This window comes from Diutina rugosa, assembly GCF_008704595.1.
Source record: "Diutina rugosa strain CBS 613 chromosome Unknown scaffold56_size80469, whole genome shotgun sequence".
NCBI classification, from domain to species: Eukaryota; Fungi; Ascomycota; class Pichiomycetes; order Serinales; family Debaryomycetaceae; genus Diutina; species Diutina rugosa.
In genome coordinates, this window is record NW_022995158.1 from 20,295 (window position 1) to 39,394 (window position 19,100).

Here is a 19,100-nt window from a genome sequence, read left to right on the forward strand (position 1 = left end):
TCTCTATAGTTGTTGCCTTTCATAAAGATATCTTGAAATTTACAGGAAACCTTAGACGAGACCAATATACTCTTCACCAACCAGTACCGGAATGCTATTACAGAGTTGTTTGGTAGTATCTTTAGGCGAGAGACGGTCACAGGGTCAAGACTCATAAACAATTGACTATAACGACTATATAGACTAGCAACGAATACGAGCTTACCATCACGTGGACGAGTCAGGTTCATCCACCAATTCAGAGTCGGATACTTCTTGAAGAAGACCCGCAGCCAAGACCTCAACCACAAGCGACTCCGCTTTCTCAATGATGGAGCGGGGGATGTCCAAAACCAAGCAACGAGCATGCAACTTTTCGAAGTATTCCTCCATGCGTTGCTCATATCCTGCCAACATCTCATCGATCACTTCTACCTGTTGGCGGTTGAGTCCCCGAAGACTGTGGCATAGTTCTTTAGTATTGTGGAACCCCTCTTTACCCTTCGCTCTGACCAATTCGGTGGCTTCATAAGCCAGCTGCAATCTGTCCTCCTCACTCGGTGCGTCGGGGACAGCGGTCAACGTGTTATCCAACTTCTTCTGGGTAAATTCAGCAATTTGCGTTACCTCGGCAATACCCCGAGACAACTTTTGACCGTCGTCAGCGCCAATCCCCGGAAGCATGCTGATGGCCAATAACAACAGCAGCAAATTGTCAACGATATTCGCGTCCTTAGGGCATGGATACATATTGGCAAGGTCTTCTTCACACTCAAAGTTGTCTTTTACGACCCGAATCAATTGCTGGCGTTCGATTTCATTGGCAAGCTTTGCCATCTCCTCTTGGAACTTGGGCGAGTCAACGACTAACTTGCAAAGTTCAGTGGGAGAGGGACTGTTGGCGGAAGCTTCAGGGATCAGCTGGGAGGAGTGCTCCGAGTCAGACATAATCAGGGGGTAATGGAAGCAACCATCGGCGCTTATATAGTTAAAAATAAGCTTTGTCGGCCCACTGTTTGTAGCACCTGAATGTCCTTAGGAGACTCGGAAGGGAAACTGCAATGATGAAGGAGACTCTGATAGTGGATGGAAGTCAGTCAGTCCTCCAATAATAAGCATAAATAAAATCTCAAAACTCAGTCAGTGTACCAGCTTTCCATCGATCATTTTCATCAGCAAGATTTCACCGTGTTTGTTAATTTTTCACTTTGTTAGTCTCGACTGTCACAAGCTACATCCTGCACACAATCAACGCGTTCAAGACACGTATTTTCCATTCACCTCACTCTACCACACACTAAAGACTCCACAATACGCCATGGCTGAGGAACAGAAGGAGGCTCCTACCATGGAGGATATCCCCAAGATCTCAGTGTTCACGCCAATCATCTACGTCAGTCTTCTTCTCGGGGTGTTTGTCGTGTTCCTGGTGGTGTACCGAAAAAAGCGGTTGAGAAAGTTACAGGCATTCGAGCCCCTCTTCGGCCCTAACCGTCCCGCCGAATTGTATGATTTTATGAAAATGCAAGCCATTAACCCTGGGGTGCCCAAGGAACAGAAACCTCACGAGAAAGTGTTGAAAGCGGCGCTTTTACGCCGAGGAGTGGAAGCGGTGAGAAGACTGATGAAGTTGAAAGAATTTGAGCCGACATTCACTCGGTTGTACCAGGAAGGGCTCATTGGTGACGATATCCACCAGCAATACGGCATCCAGGTCAAGTTCCAGGAGCTAGAATTACAAGATATCGTTAAGGACGTTGAGGGGTTTAAGAAGGGGTGGGCGCAAACATTCTTCCCTACCGCGCAAGAAATCTGCTTCAACGAGGCGTTGAGACGGAGACTATACGCCATGGACGACCGCAAGCAGCAGTTGTCGGAGTTGTGGCACTACCACGTGTCGGAGCTGGAAAAGAAGTTGAGCCAGCAGTCGCCGGTTAAGTCGAAGACCGAGCCGAAGGAAAAAGTGGCGGAAAAGGTCACCAAAAAGGTGGCGGAGAAGCCTAAGGTGGTTGAAGAAAAGGCGGAGAAGGTGGTGGACGAGAAGCCCAAGGTGGAAGAGGTTCACGTCGCCGACTTGGACTAGTTTACGTTAATAGATATCATACTCGATGAGAGATGTCGTAGATATTTGGAATCTGACTTTGCTTTACCAATCACGTTGTCAATAGTGAAAGGATCCAGAACAAGATAATGCTCTAAGCCGTAAGTCATATCATCACAAGCCTGAAGTATACATTTTGAATTCTGTTAAATGAGAGGCCTAAAACAACTACTATCACTGAAATCAAAGTAGAACTAAATAGAGTTGTGTTGATTACTGAAAACATGGCTGACTACAAATTGAAGGATGTCAGTATAGTACAATCATTCTTTGATTTTGGTATTAAACTATATATAACTCTGATTACTCTCCCATATTATTTTCATACTCGTCCGTCTTAGCTCACTTCCCCTTGATGGCGGCCTTACAGATGGTTTCGATCTCGTCCCAGTCGTCGTTGGGCAATTGGGTCATGGTGATATCCAAGTCCTTTTCAATTTGGTGCAATGCGTTCTCACTGTTAGCGTTGTCAACAAGCGAGATCGACACGCCCAAGCGGCCAAAACGACCGGTACGACCGACACGGTGCAAGTACGTCAGCGTGTCGGCGGTACGCCCGTCACCCCTGACGGTGGGCATGTCGTAGTTCACCACCATCGTCACCGTAGGGATATCGATACCACGAGCCAAAACGTTAGTGGTAATCAACACCTTTGTCTTGCCATCTCTGAATTCGTCAATCAAACGATCACGCTCCAGGTGCTCAAGATTTGAGTGCAAGATCAGACACGCGTGACCGTCGTTGCGCAACTTGGCGAACACCAAGTCGGCGGTTTCTTTCATCTCAACAAACACGATCAGCGACCCGATGGTCAAAAGCCCGTACAACTCCACCAACACGTCGTACTTGGTCTTACCCTTAACGTTCTTCTCACACTTCATCCACAACTGCTTAATCTCCTTGACGTTGAGCTCGTTTTGTTGTAAGGTCAACTCGTTGGCGTTGGGGGCCTGGGCCGAAGCAAATTTGCGCACTTTGTCGGGGAACGTCGCCGAGAAGAGGACAATCTGACAGTCTTTGGGCATCTTGCGCTTGATCTTGATCAGCTGGTCGCCAAGCCCACCTTGGCCTTCGAGCATGTTGTCGGCTTCATCAAGGACAAACACCTTAACGTGTTTAGTGTCGAGGTAACGTCTCTGAATCAAGTCGGCGACAAGCCCCGGAGTACCGACGACGATTTGCGAACGCACATTCTCGCCTCGGGGCACCAGTTGAGGCACCACAAGCTGCACTTTGGTGTCGGTATACTTACCCATTGTCGTCACCACGTCGTAAGTCTGACGGGCCAATTCACGCGAGGGCGAAAGACAGATCGCTTGCGGGTAGTTCTTCAGCGGGTCGACACGGGTCAACATCGTGAGCGAGAACGCCGCCGTCTTACCGGTACCCAGCTGGGATTGACCGATCATGTTTTGCGGCGGGTCTCTAATAAGGAGCGGCAACGCCTTTTCCTGGATCTTCAGCGGCTTGGAGAACTTCATTGCGTATAACCCTTTGAGTAACTCGTCGGATAAACCCAATTCTTCAAACAGTTTGACCGAGTAAAGCGGCGAATTGGGGTCGGCTTGTAAATCAGCGAGCTTCACCTTAACTTCATATTCCAGGCGAATAAGCGACGAGTCTTCAGTCGCCTTAGGCTTAGCGTCTTCCTTGGTTTCAGTGGAGTCCAGTTTGGCCGCATCGACCTTGTCGTCGGCGGGCTTGTCGGCGGTCTTTTCATCACTGGGCTTGGCGGCGTTGGCGTCAGAGGCAATGCTCAAGTCCTTCAACAAGTCGCTGGGGTCCTCCGGCTTCTTGTCGGCAGAAGTGGCAGCGGCGGCGGCCTCAGGAGCGGGGGATACCGGCTTGTCGTCACTGGCACTCATGGTGGTGGTAATAGTGTGTGTGTACGGTGCGAGAAGAGCGCGCGCGCTAACATCAACAATCGCAGGCGGCAAAATTGGATGTTTCAAGAGAGGCAATGGAAATTGGGAATTAAGGTTGTCATGGAGAAATTGCTGATTTACCAAAGAGAATTTATTGAAATGAAGGGTGATGGTCGGAATGAGACGACAATGCATTTGGAGAGAAGGAATGAACAATCGTGAAAGTTATTGATCCTGAGAGAATTGTATCATTACAAGCTCTACGATTTGGTGATGAAAATTGTGTAACATCGATGGGTTTCCCATACTATCGTTATTGAGCCTTGTTCGAGTCAAGAGAGGCGGCAGAACATAGACGAGGGTAGAGAACTATGAAATATCCAAGGGCAATTACCAAATTATTGTTCTCCGAGAAAAGTCTGTTGACATATGTGACGAATGAGAATTGGGAAGATGTGACAGATCACCGTAATTGAAATTTTGACACGATGAAAACGGTGAGACATCTAGAGGGTATCATCAAATGGCGATGTCTAGGAACATCAGATGAAGGACTATGAGAAGATAGGTCGTAGTTCTAACTCAGGTGAAACAATATGACCCAAATTAGTCAATTGATGACTATTGTGGGCTTGAACTACCAGCAAGGGGGCTTCCCATAGCTGTGGCGGTCGCTCGATGGGTATCAGACACATTCCATCGCTACTACTAACACAATTTAGCGTGAAACAGTGAATTTATATCCTCCTTTATCAGATTGGTGGCAATAGGTTATCATCCTCATGTGTTGATGTTCACCAATTCCACACTTTCATGACAAGCGATGGATGGCCCATTCCACTAATGAAAAATGATCTCCATTATCGAAATAATTGTGGCTTTTGGATTAAGCTCACAGAATGTTATATATTGTCAATTGAGGGAACGACTGAGTTCACATATTCCTTCAAATATATGTGCATGATTGATCGCGCAATCTCTTCTTAAACTTCATTCATGCTCAGCATAATTATCAAACGAACAGCGAGCTTTTGAATGCCTTTGTAAGACAGTGGCATTGAAAATATTAGATCTAGCAATATTGACATTTACTCCTTGCCCCGTGTCCCCCACTTCAGGGGCGTTGTGATCCATCACATGTCCTGCATATAGTGAAACAAATCTTAAATAGCGAACTCTCAGGAAAGTGGTCCCCCACCGCGAAAATTCCAAAGTCGAAGGCAGGCCTGACTTCTACGATGCCAACGAGTCCTCACTCGTAAAGTTAGCCCCTCTAACAGTGGCGCTACACCCTCTATTAGGCGTCAATTCGAAATAAATTATTTGAAAAGCGTGACCCAAAACACACACTTCTCCCTCACTTTTCTCTGAACCCAGCCAAGCTAGACCATAAGTGTGCTAACAAATGTTACTCAGAAAAGTGCAACGAATAACATATATCGGCAGCACCAGATGGCGTTCGAAAAAGATGTGCCATTTTTCGAAATGTCAAAAATTTGAAACGAAACTTTTTTTTTACCTGTCAATCCCGAATTTTGGACTTGCTATATTTGATCTTTTGGGAATCTAATCTGACTAAACTGGCTACTGCGATTACAATGAGCTATGTCTTATCGCTGTCTGATGAAACCCCGTGACGCAGTAGATTCGTGGAAATCTTACCATGTTCACCGTGTACTAGTTGGCCTGCATACAAGGCATCGCTCGGCAAGGCATGTAAACAATGCAAACCTGACGATGCAAGATCAAAGCGCGGTTGGAGATTGATCGCATAACTTAGATGTTTTAATGAGTGGTAGGTGAGGCTACTTGCTTAGTGCTTAAAACCACGTCACTTCTATGTTTGTTGCAACTTCTAAAGCTACTCTAAACAACGCAAAAGTTATCACCACAAAATGGTTTCAAGTACGTATTTGAGACCATCATATTGTTCAAGCAGCAAATAACTGACACTATGTACTGCCTTGAAATGGCCAATACCACATTGTGTGCAACCATCTCCAATTCCAACAACCTCTACCCCATTTTCTACAGTGATACATATCCTACAGTTTTGTAAACATTGTCTATTAATCGTTTATCATTATGGGTGCCCCTCGGGGACTATATTACATAAGAAAGAAAGAAAGATGTCCCCCTTAACAATCACACACCTCGGTGGGGAGCACCACCAAGTGCAACACTGCGAGCTCCCCTTGCCAGGTGGTGGTGGAGGTGATCGTCGACGGCTCGCCGTAGGAGCCTTCGGGGATCGATTGCGAAAGAGTAGAGATCCAGTCGGCGCCAATGCTGGTGGCATTGTCGTACACCGACGAGGTGGGCAACACCAAAGTGGGGATGACGTCCAGCGAGGTCAAGTCGACGTCTAACGACGACAGGGTTTCGATGGGTACCAGCGAGTTGGCGATGACGGGCAACGACAACAGCGACGGGGCAACTTCCGACAGGGTTTCTGACACGTCTTGCGACAAGGTCTCTGACACACCAGTAGAAGGCACATCAGACACATCGGAGGTGGCGGGGACGGTGGAGTTGGCGTAGGTCGACGAAACTTCAGGCACTTCCGAAGCCACCGACACGGGTTCCGACAGCGACTCGGGTGCAATCGACGACGACAGCTCAACCCCGGTTTCCAGGGTCACACCGGTTTCCACGGGCAATTCCGACAGCAACGGCAATTCCAGCGGTTCAAACGCCGACGACACCTCCGCCAGCGACGACGAGTTCAGATACAACGAGCCCGAAGTGAGGAGAGTATCGTCAGTAGAGGCGGTAGTGGTTTCGGCCACTTCCGGCAGCGCCAGCACGGTGGCTCTTTCAGTTTCCACCAGGTCAGTGGCATCGGTGGTGACCGTCTCAAACTCAGTGGCGCCAGTGATCACCGTCAGCGTCAACGTGCCGGCATCGGTCCAGATGTACTCGGTTTCGTACACTTTGGCAATCACTTTAACGGTACTGGTGGACGCGTAGTCTTCGCCAGTGACGGTAACGGTAGCGTCCTCGGTGACGAATTCAGTGGTATCGCTCAGGTCGGCGAGAGCCACCGGAGCCAACGCCCCGGCCACGGCAAACATCCATTTCCACGACGGCATTTGCGGAGAATTAAGAAACGATTGTAGGTAAATTTAGTGGGTTAGAGTGGGAAATTGCAGCTGCTGGCTTGGTTTTATACTAGGGGGGACCCCCACCGGCAGCAGCGGTGCATCCCCCCCTTCGGCAAATGGTTATTATTTGAGGTGGGTGTGGGTCGAGGCGGCTGTCAATTTAGCCATTAGTGAACATGGCTGGCACGTACATGATCGAAGGACCCTGGCGACTGGTAAATGACGTGCGCGTGCGTTTACCTAGTAAACTCAACATACGGTTGAAAACTGCCAATACACATCTACGCACACGGTGGGAAACTACCATGAAATTGCCAGTTAAACTGGTCTAATGAAAAGGTACACTTTTTGTCGTGGTCAAACGGTTTTGGTGGCTCTGGCTCGAAGGCTCACCTAACCAGTACAGGGTGCCGCCGCAGCCAGCCATCTGGCGCACCCCACCACGCACACCCCCCACCGCCAAGCGACTGACAGCTGCCGCCCGCGTTTTTAGGTCACGAATTAGAGTTTTAAACCCGCCAGATTATCGATGAAGATCGACGACCATCGCTACCGGGCGTTGAATAGCACGGTTGTTTAGTCGCACGGTTTAGGCGCACGGTTCAGTCGCTTGGGGTAGTCGCAAAGGGCACTGCTTTGTGGTCCCCGCGCTGGAAAAAACGGTCGGGGCAAGGCTGGTCAATTTGGCTAAGACAGGTAAGAGAGCAAACGCAAGCGGGGCGGCAAGGGATGGAATATTTTATCGAGGGTTTATTCTCGGTACATGGAAAACTAGTAGACGCTACGTAGGCCCACAAAACGCAGTTGCTGGCGCCAACGACGAAAACGTTTTACCAACACGATGACAGTAGTCGATGACAGTAGTCGATGATTAACGGCACTAAATGTGGTCTAGGTGTTTCATATCGGAATTCATTAAACTGACTATAAAAGGTTTATTGGGGAATCTTCAAGGTGACTTTACCGGTGGTCTTACGGCCTTCCAAGTCCTGAGCGGCCTGCTTGTAGTCGCCCAAGTCGTACACTTTAGAAATGTCAAACTTCAACTTCTTGCCTTCGACCAATTCCACCAATTGCTTCAGGTAGTGGTCCCATTCCGGCTGGGTGGCGACGTAGTTAAACAACGTAGGCCGCGACAATTTGATGTTCTTTTGCAGCAAACGGTTAATGGAGAAAGGCGGAATCAACCCCAGGGCGTTACCGTAAGATACAAACGACCCTTTACGGGCTACCGCGGCCAACAGAACCTCAAACGATTCCTTACCGACAGAGTCAAACAGCACGTTGACACCGGCGCCGTTGGTGATCTTATTCACTTCAGCAGCGATATCTTGCTTCGACGAATTGATCAAATGGTCAGCACCAAGCGATTGAGCGAGTTTAAGCTTATCTTCAGTCAGAGCAATGGCAATCACTTTGGCGCCTCTAAGCTTCAGCAATTGGACAATTATCTGGCCGACACCACCGGCAGCCGCCCACACAAGCACGTACTGGTCCTTTTCCACCTTATGGGCCTCTTCCACAAAAGTAATTGCCGTCAAACCTTGAATGAGCACCAGGCCAAAAGTCTTCCATTCGTCCTCAGTCAACTGCGATTTAAGCTTAATCACTTGTACTTTATCGTCATCAAACACCAGGTACTGGGCGAAGGTGCTCGGTTGCAAATAGGCGACGTTATCGCCGACCTTATACTTGGTGACATCTTTACCGACGCCAATGACCACCCCCAGCGCCTCTCTGCCAAGAGTGTAGGGCAATTGCGCCGGGTAGTCGCCCCTGCGGAAGTAGGCTTCGATGAAATTGACCCCCAGGTACTTGTTTTTCACCAATACTTGGTTGGGCTTGGTGATCTTGGGGGTGTCGACCTCGGCGTATTCGATGACGTCGTAGTCGGGAGAGTTGGCGGTGATGCGGATCACTCTTTGCGTAGTGGATTGAAGCGACATTGGGTGTAATTGAGTCCTGATTGAGGGGTGGCGTAGGTCTCTCTCCCGTTATATATAGTGGTGAGGATATTTGTAAGCAAACTGTGGCGCACGGATGTTAATCCGGGGTTAAGCGGCAAACCATAAAAAGAAATAGGGCATTAGTCCCAAATGTGGTCAAATCAGAGCTTATGGCTTTAGTCTATCCATGAGATAGTCCACATAAGGAAAACCTAGTCGGTGGGGGAGCCTTAAATTGGGGCCTGGCTAGGGGATGGGAGTGAATACCAAGGGGGGAGTAAGTATTGATAACGAACTGTGGTGGAGAAATCAACAACACAACCAAAGTGTGGTACACAAATCATTGGCTCATAGTATCACAAGAAATCAGATGGAACCTAAGTTGCCTTAGCTGACTATTTCCTTATTTCCTATCACTAAAGCTAGGCCTTTGTCGCAACAGGACGCGAGTCGCGTTTTGTTGACTGGCAGCTATAGCGCTAGGGGAGGATGGTGATGCCCTCGGAGAATGCCCTACGACGACCGATAATCATCGAAATTGACCTGGAATATGACGACGACGACGAGACTGAAGACGAGGACTTTACCAAGTCGCCAACGTTGACTCACGTGTCGTGCTCAGAGGAAGACGCTGAACCTATACCGATAATAAAGCGAGAGCCATTCCTACCAAAGCCTATACCAAACGACCGGGAAATCATTCCAATATCGTCAATGGAGACTACTCCTAGGGTGTCGATCCCGGGAGATCTTGGTCCCCAGCCTAGTTTCCAAGTGGAAGGTTACGAAGTCAGTGACGCGTCTAGCCAAGTGCTGCTTGCTAGTGTCCCCTCCATCAGTACCTTGATGACCTCGTGTATGGGATCCCCTCCAACTGTAACAAAGAAAGCAGAACTAATACGAGAGGAACCAATACGAGAAGAACCAATAAGGGAAGAGCCGTTAAGGGAAGAACTCGTAAGGGAAGAACTGGTAAGAGAAGAACCAGTGAGGGAGGAACCAGTTAGAGAGGAACCAGTTAGAGAGGAACCGGTAGGAGAACCTGTTAAAGTCTTGCCTCAACCAAAGATGGGGGAGCGACGGTACAAGATCCCGAAGCAGGGGCTGCTCGCCAGCTTATGCCAACAAACAAACACCGCCAAGGTTCGGGTGGGGCTATCCAAACGACTCAAAATCGAACCGCTTCACGATAACATCCGCCGCAAGTAATGACCTAATGAATACTACAAAGATCTTAGATATCACACAAATAGGGTATAATCAGTCTGGATGGTTAGTTTTCAGATTCGAAATATTCTCGACATAATCTATTAAGACAGGGATAACTGTTTAAAAATGATAATGTGTCTCATCATGTTACTTACACTGTGAGTAATGGAAGTTGGGGGTATTGAAAAATTTGAGATGAGGAAGATTTATATACTAGAGTGTGCGGTTATGTGCAGGATGGAACCCCATGAGCATCACCAGCCATGTTTGACTAGGGTTGAAAAATATGGCGAATTTGAAATTATACTTGATGGAAAGGTTCTCATACTGAAACGCTTAATGAATAGTTCATGTTTCAGACTCGATATACTTACTCTTCAAATGATTACCGTCTTCAATTAAGATGTTAATCTCACATCTAGGTTGGGTTGTTGTGATTTGTTTGATTATGCCATTATCTATAAGGGTTAATTATTGTTTTGCAAGGCGCCTTCAAGCTGGAGAAGGCGGTGGGCGTTGGCCTTCCACAGGTCCCGCTGGGCGGCAGTCTCGTCGTCTAGACGGAGGATTTCCTTCTCGGCCTCGGCGATGGCGGCTTCGGAAATGTCGTTGATGTTAGCCGCTTTGGCGTGCTTCCGGGTATCGTAATAATACGTGCCGGATTTGTGTTCTTTTCGGAGAATCTGGTCGTAACTGATGGCTCCTCTCGACTCCTTCAGCTCGCTGCGGTCAAGCAATTCACCCGCGAGTTGCTGGATGCGAGGCTCTTCGTCAAATAGCAGCAATACCTCTTCACGCGTAAGTTTAAGCCGCTCGCCGATCCATTTCGGAAGTTGTCCTTTCTGTTTGGGGTCAAAATAAGTCACGTAGGTCTGGAGCTTATCAAGTAAAGGTTTGTGCACTTCATTAATCTCGGTAATCTGTCGTTCCACTTCCTGCTGTTGCTTTTCAATCGCCTGGTGCTGTTCTTTGATCCGTTGTTGGTACCCGACCAAATCCGGGTTTAGCCCGTTTTCCTCGGTCTCTTTCAAGTGTTCATGGTACTCAATCAAGCTGATAAGCCCCTGGATGTGGGCGGTGAACTCTCGTCGGCTCAATTCGAGGCGTTGCCGTAGGGTGTCGACGCGGTCATCGTCGACACTATCGCCACGCTGGCGGGCCAAATACACTTCAAAAATGTCCCGGCGTAGGTCAAGGTAGTTCTCCACCACCCGGTCATAATTGGCAACGTACTCGGTCGCCAGCCCGCTGATTAACCGCACCTGTTTCTGGGTGAGTGTCGCCATAGGCCCGGGGGTTAGTACAAGGCGCGCGCCAGCAAAATGGTGCTAACAAGAGCAGAGAGGAAACCATGCCTAAGGCCAATTCAGGAAGTTACCACTAGTAAAATTGGTTTCTTCTACAACTAATATCACTTAGACTGCCGAACACTTGGATTTTTCAGTCTCTACCTGTCGAAGTAGTGTGACAATCATTGTCTTTGACGAGTAAACTTTCTGGTAACCCAATTGAGGATATACAAGCCTCAAGCATCTCTCAATTGCTTAATTTAGTCACTAAGCCATCATCTTAGATACATTATTGACCCCACAATCCACCTCTAATCTCGGTAGACACCGTCGCATCGCACTCCCCTTCACCGTGACTACCACCACCAAATGATGATGAAGCGGGAGCAGGCGGCGCTTGAAAAGTATAATGTACTTACCAACGTCGGAACGGTCGACCCCGCCACCGCTGAAGGTCGCAGAAAGCTTAGTTTGACGGCGAGGTTGTGCTGTCAAGGCGAACCCAAGCCCAACGGCGAAGAGCGGTACCGGATCACCATCGAACCAGGAACTCAGCCTCGACTGACGATAGACAACACTCCGTTCCCCTTGTTTGACAGAAACATGATGCGGTTTGTCCTCAGCTACGCGGTCGACCACCAGTTTCACATCCACCATTTGGAGATTGAGGACGGGTTGAAACACCCTGATATTGACGCTGAATTGTATGTTTACTATAGCGACTATGCTTACTATAACGACTTTATTAGCCCTTTGCGCCCTGAGGTGGTGGAAACTGGGCCGGTAGCTCTTGTCAGAGTCAATAAAGCCATCTTTGGCTTGGCTCAGTCCGAACGCCTCTGGTACGAGTATTTCGCCAGATACCTTGACAAAATTGGTCTTGAAACAACTGACGCCGCTACGGGAGTGTTTATCTATTACAGCCAGGGTGCTACCAAGTTGATTGTGGGCATTCACGGCACTCAGCTATTTGTAGCTGCTAAAGACAGTGCCAGCTATACTTGGTTTGTCGACCAATTGAAGAAGCAGGGCTTTGACGTGGGCGAGTACGGACGCCCGAAACAGTTTATGAGCATTGATTTCACCTACCCTAGCGATGGCGTCATCCATCTTAGTGACCGCACGCGAGTGTCTAATTTCATTGGCGAGTTCGGCGTCGATCCCTCGGTGGGATCTCGGCTTGAGGCTCCCCTACCGGCCAATTTCAACTGGTCCCGCTTCGATGATAAGCGCAAATTGTGTGAGAATATGACTGCCGACGAGATTGCTAAGGGTAAGAAGTGGATGACAGAGAGGCTCGGCGCGTTGGCCGAGCTCGCCAAAAGCAGTCGCCACGACATCGACGAAGTGGTGACGAAATTATCGTTATTCAAGGACTACCCGCATCTCCTTCTCCAGCGGATGGTGCAGCGGGTGATGCTCTACGTGGCGCAAACACCGGACTACGGCATCGATTTCAAGCCGATAAACCGACGGCTGAAGTGGCTGCGTACGTTAAATGCTAAAGTGGGCACGTTTGACGTCGCCGGCGTGGTGATGGCCTCGGTGTACTCGGCGGGGAAGATGTGGTGGATGTGTGAACCAATCGACGAAACCCAACCCGAGATCGACACCCACGTCGCCATACTTATGGCCGCCATGTCGTGGATGATGCGATCTGCGGTGGTGTTGAAATTCTTCGACACTGGCGATGTCAACGCTACCCCTTCCAGCGACGGCCGGGTGAGGCTTACCAGCGGCGATTTGATTAAGAGTATCAGTTTTGACGACTTTACCCTGTCGGACCCCAAGTGTGTGGAAAGATTTAATTTGATTGTGAGGTCGTTCAAGGGGCTCCAATGGATCCTTCGTGACATCGGTGAATGACTTTCCGCCATGATTCAGCATGACTTGTTTTACAAGAATGAAGTTCTAATAGTTGATATGAAAGTTTCGAAACCAGTATCATACCTTGATACAAGTCCTTGAGGAACACCTTTATCTTCAACACAAAGTGAATGCCACCGTTACGGTTTGTGCTTATTGCCACAAGCCGAGACACCTGGCTCAAGTCTGCCGCAAGAAGAAGGAAGAACAAAGACGTGGAGCCACTGTTCTCGATGTTAGCTTGTAAAAGCTGTCATCAGTCCCCACTTAATTGAATTCGTTAACTACAATAAGCAGTTAAACTTTGACAAACACGCCAACTTCATTCATTTTGGTTGTTTTTATTGTGAATGTGGGTTTGTTGCTACACTCCACTGACCACTGACATAACCGACGGTAAAATCATCGTGTCTGGGCATTGCTGGTTCAAAAACTAATAATACATCTAAGCTAGGTTCCTGGTCGGTTGCAATTGGTTGTGACAGTGACCCCGATGCGCGAGTACTTCTTCCACTTTAAGCGAGAATATGTATTCAATTTCATCATGCATTGACAAGCAACGATCCCTCGTCTAACTGTGCACACAACTGTAGACGAGGCATGTTTGAAGAGTCTCCCTAGCTTCACGAGTTTTCGTCCTGGATCATTAAGATTAGTTTCATCGTAATCGCCGTGGCGAGTTTAGTCAAACTTGATACCTGAAACTTCCAAAAGCCGAAATTCAATTTTATGCTAAAAAAAAAGTTTCGTTTTTGAGTTAGACTACTGGGTGGAACAGTTATACTTTTTCGAATGCCATTGGGTGTCGTCAATATATGTTGTTCGTTGCACTTTTCTGAGTAACATTTGTTAGCACACCTATGGTCCAGCTTGGCTGGGTCGAGAGAATAGTGAGGGAGAATGGTGCGAGGTGGGGGTGTTTGCGGTCACACTTTTTAAGTTTTTTTAAAGGATTTAAGCGCCTGAATGGGAGTGTATCACCACCTTCAGAGGGGCTAACTCCTCGAGTGAGGGCTCGTTGGCATCGTAGAAGTCGCGGCTACCCTCGACGTCGGCATTTTCGCAATGGGACCAATTTTCAGGGAGTTTTGTTGTCGGAGATATACTTCACTATATGCAGTACGAAATCGAGATTTAAGTGAGACCTATCATTATTATTTAATGAGAACTACGATCGAATTCAAAAAACAATATGTTGAAGCATTGAATACAGGCAATCCAGTGTTACTAGCATGAGGTTGAGCTACTCATGACTAACAAGCGCGTTGCCGCCACACGCAACGAGGACGTGGAAACAGTTGGGCAAAAAGTGGTAACCAAGGACTCAAAGCCAAGGAAAGTGCTCGTTCCGCGTACAAACAACGTACACTTGAGTTGTGCCGTGCTCTGTCGACATGTACGTTACCTTATTCTGTGAACTCATATGGGGATATCATGTGGCCACAATAGACACAACACAAACATAAATTACGTGCATTGACAGCCGACGGTTATTCCCTGCATCGCCATACATTTCGTTTTCAGAATCCGTTGACTTGAGTCTGTTTAAACTTGAAACTATTCACTTCTAGCCTAACTCAAACTCCAGCTTTTGGAAATAACGTTTTTTGTTCCTGAATCTTGAAATGTAACCAATCCCTGAGATATGACCACCCCCCTCCGAAATGTAACCACCAGCGATCTCCATCTCCACCATACGAGGCAATGGTTTCTCGAGCGGTTAGGCTGGAAAGTTGGTTTTACAATTTGTTATTTTTTTCTTTATAATTAACCGATGTTGAAATCATCAACCCCTATAACCATTATAAACAAAGCTATTTAAACAGTCATCAATCATTATCATCAAAAATTTCGTAACATTATAGTTGAATAAATGTTAACCAGCAACACATTTTCAAAGTTTGCACCTTTAAGCCTGCTTAGCTCTGAAGTGCTTGGCGGCGTTGACCATGTTGGTCAACGACTCCTTGACTTCGGGCCAGCCTCTGGTCTTCAACCCACAGTCGGGGTTGACCCAGAACTTTTGCACGGGGTACACTTGCAAGATTTCACCAATGCGCTTGATGAATTCTTCTTCCGAAGGAATACGGGGCGAGTGGATGTCGAACAACCCGAGACCGATGTGGTTGGGGTAGTTGGAGAACTCCTGGATGTAGTTGGGGTCGTCCTTCTTCGAGAACTCGATCGAGACCACGTCGGCGTCGAGGGCCTTGATGTGGTTGGGGTCCAAGTCCGAGTAGCAGAAGTGCGAGTGGATTTGAGTGGAGTTTTCCACACCCGAGGTGGCGACTCTGAACGACTGGGCGGCCCAGTTCAAGTAGTCGGAACGTTCCTTACCCGCTCTCAAGGGCAAACCTTCTCTGATGGCGGGTTCGTCGACCTGGATGACGGTGATACCGGCGGCTTCCAAGTCTTGGACTTCGTCTCTAAGGGCAAGACCCAATTGCAAGGCTTGCACCTTACCCGAGACGTCGTCTCTGGGGAACGACCATCTGAGACAGGTGACAGGACCAGTCAACATACCCTTCATCGGCTTCGAGGTGATCGATTGAGCGTACACCGACTCCTTGACGGTCATCGCCTTGGGTCTCAGGATGTCACCGACGATGATGGGGGGTCTGACGTATCTCGAACCGTACGATTGCACCCACCCGTTGGTGGTGAAGGCGTAACCGGTCAATTGTTCACCAAAGTATTGCACCATGTCGTTTCTTTCGGGTTCACCGTGGACCAACACGTCCAAGCCGACTTCCTCTTGGAACTTGACCACTTGGTCGATTTCCTTCTTGATGAAGGCATCGTAGTCTTCAGCCGACAAAGTGCCCTTGGCGAACTTTTGTCTGTTGATTCTGATGTCCTTAGTTTGAGGGAACGAACCAATGGTGGTGGTGGGCAACAAGGGCAAGTTGTACTTGGCCTTTTGGGCGGCGTCTCTTTCGGGGAAGGGGGCCTTACGGGTCGACAACGACTCGTTGATCGAAGCCAAACGTTCTTGCACCTTAGGGTCGGTGGTGATCAGCGACGATTGTCTCAGCTTGATCGAGGCGGCGTTGGCGGCCAATTGTTGCGACACGTCTTCACCGGACACGTTCTTGGCGATGACGACGACTTCGTCCAACTTTTGGGTGGCGAACGAGAACCAGTCCTTGATTTCGGCGTCGAGCTTAGTTTCCGAGGCCAAGTCGACGGGGGTGTGCAACAACGACGACGAGGTGGCAACGACGACGTTGTCGTTGACGGCTTGAGCCTTCTTGACGAGTTCCGAGGCCTTGGCCAAGTCGGTCTTCCAGATGTTACGACCATCGACAACACCCACGGACAAGGTCTTACCCTTGGCGACGTCGGCGACTTGGTCCAATTGTTCGGGGTTTCTGACAAAGTCAAAGTGGAAACCAGCGACGGGCAAGTCCTTGATCGCGGCCAAGTTGGGGACGACGGTGCCGAAGTAGGTGGCCAAGGTGATTTGGGGGACGTCGTCGCCTTGCAAGGCGTCGTAGGCCTTCTTGAACGCGGCCTGGGTCTTTTCGTCCAAGTCCAACACCAACACCGGTTCGTCCAATTGCACTTCAGTGGCACCGGCTTGCTTCAATTGTTGCAACAATTGCTTGTAGACGGGCAACAACTTGTCCAACAACGACAAGGGGTCCAAGTCGAGCGAGTCCTTGTCGGCCTTACCCAAGTACAAGTAGGACACGGGACCAACGATGACGGGTCTGGTGTGGATGCCCAACGCCTTAGCTTCGTTGAATTCGTCGACGGGCTTGACACCAGCAGCGGTGTTCAACTTGAACTCGGTGGAGTGGGAGAAAGTGGGTCTGACGTAGTGGTAGTTGGAGTCGAACCACTTCACCATTTCCAACGCGGTGACGTCGACGGCCTCGGTGGTGTCGGTGGCCTTACGTTGCAAACCCCGGCCCATGGCGAAAAGGACATCGATGGGAGCCAAGTTGTACTTGGTGTATCTTTCGGGGATGGCGTTGAACAACAACGACAAGTCCAACACTTGGTCGTAGTAGGAGAAGTCGTTGGAGGGGATGATGTCGACACCGGCAGCCTGTTGCAACTTCCAGTTGTGTTCTCTGATCTCCTTACCCTTGGCCAACAACTCGTCGACGGAGGCCTTGCCGCCCCAGTAGGCTTCGGTGACCTTCTTCAATTCTCTTTGCCCGCCAATACGGGGGAAACCCAAAACAGCCGACTTAACCATGGTGGTGTAGATTTGTTAGTCAATTGAGTGTAGAGAAAGAAAAAACCAAAACGTGGCTCCCCCGACGGATATTTATATCGTGGTGGAAAATTTTCTGGCCGGGGGAAGCTTAGACTATGTGCAGGCGTGGGCTTTCTCGATCCCCGGTTCCGCACACCCCCGGCCATGTGCCCCATACCATGCACCATGTGACTCACCAACGTAGCCAACTACATTACCACTGAAACCTACGATGATGTTTAGCTACGGCTAGCTATGGCTATTAGTGTTAAAAGTCGATGTTTGTTCATTTTTTCACTTGATTGCGAGCCCTTTCCCTGGCATCCCTGCCGTTTGTGAGCTGGCCATAAATCGGTTTTTTTTTTTTTTTTTTTTTTTTCATGGCNGCGGGCAGCAGCAGTACGATAACGCGGTGGTATGCTCCCACGTGACCAGTGGCAACCGGTACGACGGGGTACGACTGACTCGGACCAGATTACCCACCCAACTGAAATCTTAGGGTTATGACGAGATGGCTACGATTTCTGTATCCCGTTATTGTTGGCAAAAAAATCCAATTGAGGGGTTTGGTCTAAGGCCAATTGTCAAATCGAAGCTTGTGTCTTCCTCTACCTAATGTTTCATATTTTTCATGGCTAATTTCCAGGCTTAATTTTTTTCGCTGGGGACGCGTCACACGTGTAGTGGCACCACCAGGGCAACGACTCCGCGGATCGCAGGCTTGGTCAATTGTACTTGTTTTATCTTGTATGCAATCTATATATACACTTTGTGCGGGTCAATGATTTTGGACAGGCCGTAGTCCTTGCCCTGGTACCCGTCTGAAACACATGCGTTGGCCAAAGAGCAAATCGCGCGAGAGCGATCTCACTTTTAGTAGCACATCTTTACGAGGTAAGAATTCAGGAAACACCACTTTAATGATATTATCATGGCTCACTTGTTTCGGATCTGGTTTGGTGAGAATCACTAGGTAATAAATCACTTGGCCGTACTCGTGGAAGCCTTCATGAAGCACTAAGTCAATGATCCTCCCCACGGGGACAAACAGTTTCACCAGTGATTGGTAGCGCCAGGGCTTGATCAGTTCCAATTGGATCCCGATGTCTTTCATCACCAACACCGAGTCACGTGGCTCTTGGCGAAGCACCAGCGCCACCCATACCAAAGCTGAAACCATCAACGTAACCACATTTGTCCACGAGCCAAACTGGAGCCGTTTCGCCTGGGGCCACCCCACCACTTCGAGAATCATCGTCATCATCACCACCGCCGCCACCACGCCCACCGGGCGCCGGTAGCGGTCAAACACCGTCTCATTGCGGTGGCGTATGGAAAACTCCAACGTGTTGTGGTCGTCGACGACGTCGACGGCGGGCGAGATCTCGAGAATGTAGTCCTTGGGCGAGCTCATCGGCACATCTCTTGCTGATCGCGAGAAAATGTCAGATCTATTAATAAATCCAGGGTAAGCAAAATGCAGCCTGTAAACGAGGTGGGTGTCTGGGATCACTAGTAAGGATTTCACAGCGT

General features: G+C 48.9%; 10 protein-coding genes across 10 annotated transcripts; 3 read left to right on the forward strand and 7 right to left on the reverse strand. All coding sequences in view use genetic code 12, as the record gives it.

Annotated features, from left to right (window-relative positions):
* Window positions 1–207: 207 nt before the first annotated feature.
* On the reverse strand, window positions 208–927 carry DIURU_003713 (uncharacterized protein; the record flags this gene model as incomplete). Its single annotated transcript, XM_034156506.1, has 1 exon — window positions 208–927. One exon carries the CDS (start codon window positions 925–927, stop codon window positions 208–210), a length of 720 nt encoding a protein of 239 aa, XP_034011477.1.
* Window positions 928–1,297: 370 nt separating this feature from the next.
* Window positions 1,298–2,062, forward strand: DIURU_003714 (Sec63 complex subunit; the record flags this gene model as incomplete). Its single annotated transcript, XM_034156507.1, has 1 exon — window positions 1,298–2,062. One exon carries the CDS (start codon window positions 1,298–1,300, stop codon window positions 2,060–2,062), a length of 765 nt encoding a protein of 254 aa, XP_034011478.1.
* A 360-nt stretch (window positions 2,063–2,422) lies between these two features.
* On the reverse strand, window positions 2,423–3,946 carry DBP5 (ATP-dependent RNA helicase; the record flags this gene model as incomplete). Its single annotated transcript, XM_034156508.1, has 1 exon — window positions 2,423–3,946. The coding sequence occupies one exon, from the start codon at window positions 3,944–3,946 to the stop codon at window positions 2,423–2,425; it is 1,524 nt and encodes a 507-aa protein (XP_034011479.1).
* Window positions 3,947–6,084: 2,138 nt separating this feature from the next.
* Window positions 6,085–7,038, reverse strand: DIURU_003716 (uncharacterized protein; the record flags this gene model as incomplete). Its single annotated transcript, XM_034156509.1, has 1 exon — window positions 6,085–7,038. The coding sequence occupies one exon, from the start codon at window positions 7,036–7,038 to the stop codon at window positions 6,085–6,087; it is 954 nt and encodes a 317-aa protein (XP_034011480.1).
* A 947-nt stretch (window positions 7,039–7,985) lies between these two features.
* DIURU_003717 (NADPH:quinone reductase) lies at window positions 7,986–8,996 on the reverse strand (the record flags this gene model as incomplete). Its single annotated transcript, XM_034156510.1, has 1 exon — window positions 7,986–8,996. The coding sequence occupies one exon, from the start codon at window positions 8,994–8,996 to the stop codon at window positions 7,986–7,988; it is 1,011 nt and encodes a 336-aa protein (XP_034011481.1).
* A 489-nt stretch (window positions 8,997–9,485) lies between these two features.
* Window positions 9,486–10,205, forward strand: DIURU_003718 (uncharacterized protein; the record flags this gene model as incomplete). The annotated part of the gene is made up of 1 exon (XM_034156511.1): window positions 9,486–10,205. One exon carries the CDS (start codon window positions 9,486–9,488, stop codon window positions 10,203–10,205), a length of 720 nt encoding a protein of 239 aa, XP_034011482.1.
* A 467-nt stretch (window positions 10,206–10,672) lies between these two features.
* On the reverse strand, window positions 10,673–11,491 carry DIURU_003719 (uncharacterized protein; the record flags this gene model as incomplete). Its single annotated transcript, XM_034156512.1, has 1 exon — window positions 10,673–11,491. One exon carries the CDS (start codon window positions 11,489–11,491, stop codon window positions 10,673–10,675), a length of 819 nt encoding a protein of 272 aa, XP_034011483.1.
* A 372-nt stretch (window positions 11,492–11,863) lies between these two features.
* DIURU_003720 (uncharacterized protein) lies at window positions 11,864–13,360 on the forward strand (the record flags this gene model as incomplete). Its single annotated transcript, XM_034156514.1, has 1 exon — window positions 11,864–13,360. One exon carries the CDS (start codon window positions 11,864–11,866, stop codon window positions 13,358–13,360), a length of 1,497 nt encoding a protein of 498 aa, XP_034011484.1.
* Window positions 13,361–15,269: 1,909 nt separating this feature from the next.
* On the reverse strand, window positions 15,270–17,567 carry MET6 (5-methyltetrahydropteroyltriglutamate-homocysteine S-methyltransferase; the record flags this gene model as incomplete). Its single annotated transcript, XM_034156515.1, has 1 exon — window positions 15,270–17,567. One exon carries the CDS (start codon window positions 17,565–17,567, stop codon window positions 15,270–15,272), a length of 2,298 nt encoding a protein of 765 aa, XP_034011485.1.
* A 778-nt stretch (window positions 17,568–18,345) lies between these two features.
* Window positions 18,346–18,981, reverse strand: DIURU_003722 (phosphatidylinositol N-acetylglucosaminyltransferase; the record flags this gene model as incomplete). Its single annotated transcript, XM_034156516.1, has 1 exon — window positions 18,346–18,981. One exon carries the CDS (start codon window positions 18,979–18,981, stop codon window positions 18,346–18,348), a length of 636 nt encoding a protein of 211 aa, XP_034011486.1.
* Window positions 18,982–19,100: the final 119 nt, after the last annotated feature.